At 39.5% G+C, this 4496-nt stretch overlaps 1 protein-coding gene across 1 annotated transcript; it reads left to right on the forward strand.

Moving 5' to 3' along the window:
- Positions 1–212: 212 nt before the first annotated feature.
- On the forward strand, positions 213–4156 carry selenow2a (selenoprotein W, 2a). Its single transcript, XM_076997013.1, has 4 exons — positions 213–363; positions 1555–1652; positions 2149–2225; positions 2889–4156. Exons 1-4 carry the CDS (start codon positions 323–325, stop codon positions 2970–2972), a joined length of 300 nt encoding a protein of 99 aa, XP_076853128.1. The 5' UTR covers positions 213–322; the 3' UTR covers positions 2973–4156.
- Positions 4157–4496: the final 340 nt, after the last annotated feature.

A 4496-nucleotide genomic window follows, 5' to 3' on the forward strand; every position in this document is an offset into this window, starting at 1 on the left:
AAAAAATATCTGAATTAAGTATGTAAAAAGTACATTAGGGTCAGGATTATGTATGTATTTAATTATGATTTTAATATAATCCATTTCTTTATTACGTTTATCGATTCTCTGAATTATAAAATAGTAGTTATTAAATAATGTGGCCTTTTAAAACGTGGCCTTGTGAGTAACATGTTTAGGATAAAAGCGTCACCACATTTTAGTAGAAGGTCAATACAATTTTAGCCCACATGGGGCGCTAGAGCGTCCCCTTACGGCTCAGTTACTGCGAAACGACGCTTACAAAATCTCAGGCAAGGCTGCGGCAGGAAGCGGCAGGATCATGTCTAACGCGGTGGAAGTCGAGATCCGAGTGGAATATTGGTGAGTCCGTGGCTGAAATGGCCAAATATCCAACGAAGCCTCGCTGAGAGGAGCAGTGTGACCCGTGGGTCTTCAGAGATCTGCCCTAACTAGCCGGTTAGGGCACTAGTTCACACGGCTAGTGAGCTGCCGAGGTGTGCTAGCTGCTGTTGGCTCGTGTTGAGCTGACCTACGTCCTCGGTTTTAACATCTTATCGCATCTAAATATAGTTGAGTATTAAAATATATTAAATATATATTAGCGGTTACCTCGCTAGCGAATAAAGAGACATGAGTCATGATGTTTGTCGCGCCTCCTTCCTGAAATGTTAGCTAGTAAGTACGCGGTGTGTGTGTTTGTTGATCAGATTCTGTCAAATCATATTTTGACAGATTGTGGACATGAGAATTGTTGAGTTTCTAACCAAGATTACTTTTGATTAACTGCCAAGTTAAGTTTGTTGGGTTAGATCACTTAATGATTCTGTTTATTTAACCAGGAAGCCAGCTAGCTAACTTAACCCTAGCTAACTTAACCCTAGCTAACTTAACCCTAGCTAACTTAACCCTAGCTGACTTAACCTACGTGTGAAGTGGTAGGTTATATATGTGTGTGTTATCATCATAACGTTTTTAATTGAATAACTGCGATTTTCCCTCGTGACATAAATTCAAATCCGTTGTATTTTCTATGCACATAGTTAATTATTTTCTTAGTTAATCTTTGCTCACACGAAGAGTCTTGAATATGTCCCATGTCTAGTCTGTGGTTATTGGAATCTCAAACCTGAGCAGGTATTTCTTCTTTTGATGAATATACTCGCACTGTCATGTTGTCTGTTTTGACATCACCTACAGGCACTCTAAAAATAGGTTTCATTACAGTAGAATTATAGCTTAAAACAATTGGCATTTAGAAATGATACACTACTGGAATTAAATGAAATTATACATTCACAAAAAATGTAATTGATCTTAATCAAATTTTTACATTCACATTATCAGTATGAGAAACATTACATTCACTTGTCTCCACAATCCAAAGCACACAGCAAATGTGCGTCAATAAGTAACAAAAAGAATCTGAAGTTGGGGGGAAAAAAGTTAATAACTTCAATGTCGTCTTTCCAATGTCACGTTTAACCTGAATGAATGTGATTTTTGTGTGCTCGGTCACACACAGTCAGTTAATTGTTGATGCACCTTCTGCAGTGGTGGATGAGGCTACGAGCCCCGCTATCAGGAGCTGAAGCGGGTCGTCACCGCCGAGTTTCCTGGGGCGAAGGTGTCTGGCTTCGTCGGAAGACAAGGTAACCTGAAAGGAGAATGGGTTCCCCCACTGAGTCTTGGTTCCTCTCAAGGTTTCTTCCTCATGCTCTTGGAGTTTTTTCTTGCCACTGTTGCCCTTGTCTTGTTCACTTGGGGGCTTGGACTCAGACAACAACTGTTGTGAAAAGCTCTCTATATATTTTTTTGCTAACCTCCATGTATATTCTACATTGCATCCTGAAGCAGCTTGTTATGACTGCCGGGGCAAATGAGGGCAGCTAGGGCATAGCAAACTGCCCCTGTGCCTAGATGTTAATGTTCCAGGGTGTGAGGTGTCTGTCTTTTTTTAACCTGGACTTCACGTTCCTGGTTTTCTATCTATGGTACAGCCGGGACCGATCTTCTTCACATGTGTTTAGTGCTCTCTGAGTAATTGGACATCACAGAAAAATCTCATAGCGTAAATTAATATTCTTAAATGTTTTTTTGTTGTACAGTAATTACAACAATTTCTGAACTTTTTTATTTCTGTCTAAGGGAGCTTTGAGATTTCGATCAATGGGCAACTGATTTTCTCGAAGCTAGAAACCAGCGGTTTCCCTTATGAAGACGATGTGAGTATGCTTACACAATCCACTGCTAAAACAAAATGGTTAAAACGAACATTTTAAATGGCAACAGGTGTATTTCTAATCCTGGTCCCTCTGTCCAGGTTGCTGCCTCTTGCAGTGTAATCTTCAGTGTTTGAGTACCAGCTTATGCAGATTGCATGTTGTCTTGGCGTGTTGTTCTCTCGCATTTGTTTGTAGTTTGTAAATGTTTGCAGTATAGTACAGTGGTCCTCATTCACATCTTTATGTGGCATTCAATGACATACTCTTAGTCTAACATGACGGCAGCAGTACTTGGGAAAGACGCTATGATGTTATTTTTGGGGCTGTACTTACCAGTTTGGTTCCATGGTTAGAGATGACTATGACAATTGAGACCTGCTTTGCACATAAACCAGCAGTGATACTAGCGTTGGGGGTCGGGGTCATTTGTTTGTTTATTCTAGCCCTGTCAGCACACTCCTGTTGAGGGTTTAGCAGGTTTGCAAACAGACTTAATAGAAACGATGAAGGTGAAAAGCATTGTAATAATGACATTAAGCCTTAATTACAAGTGAAACACTGGTAAATAAGATTTGCCTAATTTTTTTAAACCTTTTTCTGTGATATTGATAGCCTGAAATATGTTGTTTAATGTACAACTCCTCTTTCGTTTTGTCTCTCAAGGTCATGGAGGCCATACAGAAGGCCCATGATGGCCAGCCAGTGGCGAAGATCACCAAGAGCCGGCCACCTTGCGTCATCCTGTAACCTCTGACCTATGGGCCCCAGTTACCACAGCACCGTGGCGATTCGAGCAGCGTTACTTTCCATCCTGTTGTTTTGTAAGCGCTTCTGCGAGCTGTGTGTGTTTTCAGGTGTGCCTCTTCTCCTCTGCTTCTGACGGTGGGCTTTCTGGACTTTAATGATTGCTGTAGCTAAAAGGTACAAGGTTACAGTATGAAGCTCTCAGTCCAGACACCGCCAAAAGCATTGGCGATGGGCAAACACCAGAGAATTAAAGGGGTTTTTACTGCCTAAAAAAGAAGAAAAATGAGATCTGTCATCATACTCTAGTGCTACAGGTCATAGAAGTTGTGTGTTTAGCCTTTACTGTAATGTCATCCCATTATTTAGAATTGCCTGGTCCCATTACCTGAAAAGGACGGAGCAATGTGTGTCTGTGTGTGGGGGAAATAAAAAAATCTTACTTGAACATTTGCCTAAATGTAACCAAATATTTTATTGGTTTTACTAGATTGGTAGCTCTATAAAACATATTTACAAATAGAATATAGGTATTTATTAGTATAATCTATCCTAATTTATACATTATAGATTAGTAGTAATAATTGGTTTTAGGAGTTCCTTCTTTCTGTCAGCTGTAAGTCTTCATTTGATGATGGGCTTTAAAATGAGGAATGGTCTGAGATTTTTTTTTCTTTAACTTAGTTCTTGGTAAGAATACTGCTGTCTCATCAAAACACTGCTTTGGGTGATTGGTTAATTTATACTGTACCTCTGCTGTGTTTTTTCTTTTTTCCTTTCCATAAGCAGATGGAGTTTTGCCTGCTGCCATTGTTGTAATGATCATGTTAATAACTTGTGTAGGTGATCCTTGTCCAGACTGAACATGTGCGTTTGTATGTACTGTGTAATTGGTGAGCCTGGCCACGTCTTTGTGCTTCATCAAGCCTTTAATAGTGCCTGTTATCCTGCTCCGAGTCACGTGTCGCCTCTCGCTTTCTGTTTTGCTGTTAATTGCCAAACTACAGTGGCACAATAGGAAATGCTGTGGTAACGGTTTATTTTTAGTGATATGATATAGCTCAGGAAATAATCACATCCATCCTTTTGATTAATGAATTAAAGGCATGCTCGCAGCATTCCTTCTGTTTGTACTGAAAGCTCTATGTTAACTTTAATACATACTGGAATAAAAATATTCAAAGCAATTTTAATGCTTAGGATTTTATTATACAAAAAAAGCTGTTGAACACAAAGCAGGCTGATCTACTCTGCTGTGTGATGGAAACCTCCAGGAAGCTACAGGTGTGGTCTGTCTCCCCTGATAAAAGTGGCAATTTCTAGTAAACAGCCAATGCCTGAAGTGGTGGTTATGAGGTTTTGTATAACATAGTTTGAGTGTAACATTTTTTTTATTCCAGGGAATTCAGTTATTTGTTCATCAAAATTGAATTTTACCCTGTTTGATGCTAAATTAAATTAGAATTTTTCATGGTGGTGATGTCGGGTTATGTCAGAAGCAGCATCAGTGCTGATGCTGAATTTTAA

This window comes from Brachyhypopomus gauderio, chromosome 2 (genome assembly GCF_052324685.1).
Source record: "Brachyhypopomus gauderio isolate BG-103 chromosome 2, BGAUD_0.2, whole genome shotgun sequence".
NCBI classification, from domain to species: domain Eukaryota; kingdom Metazoa; phylum Chordata; class Actinopteri; order Gymnotiformes; family Hypopomidae; genus Brachyhypopomus; species Brachyhypopomus gauderio.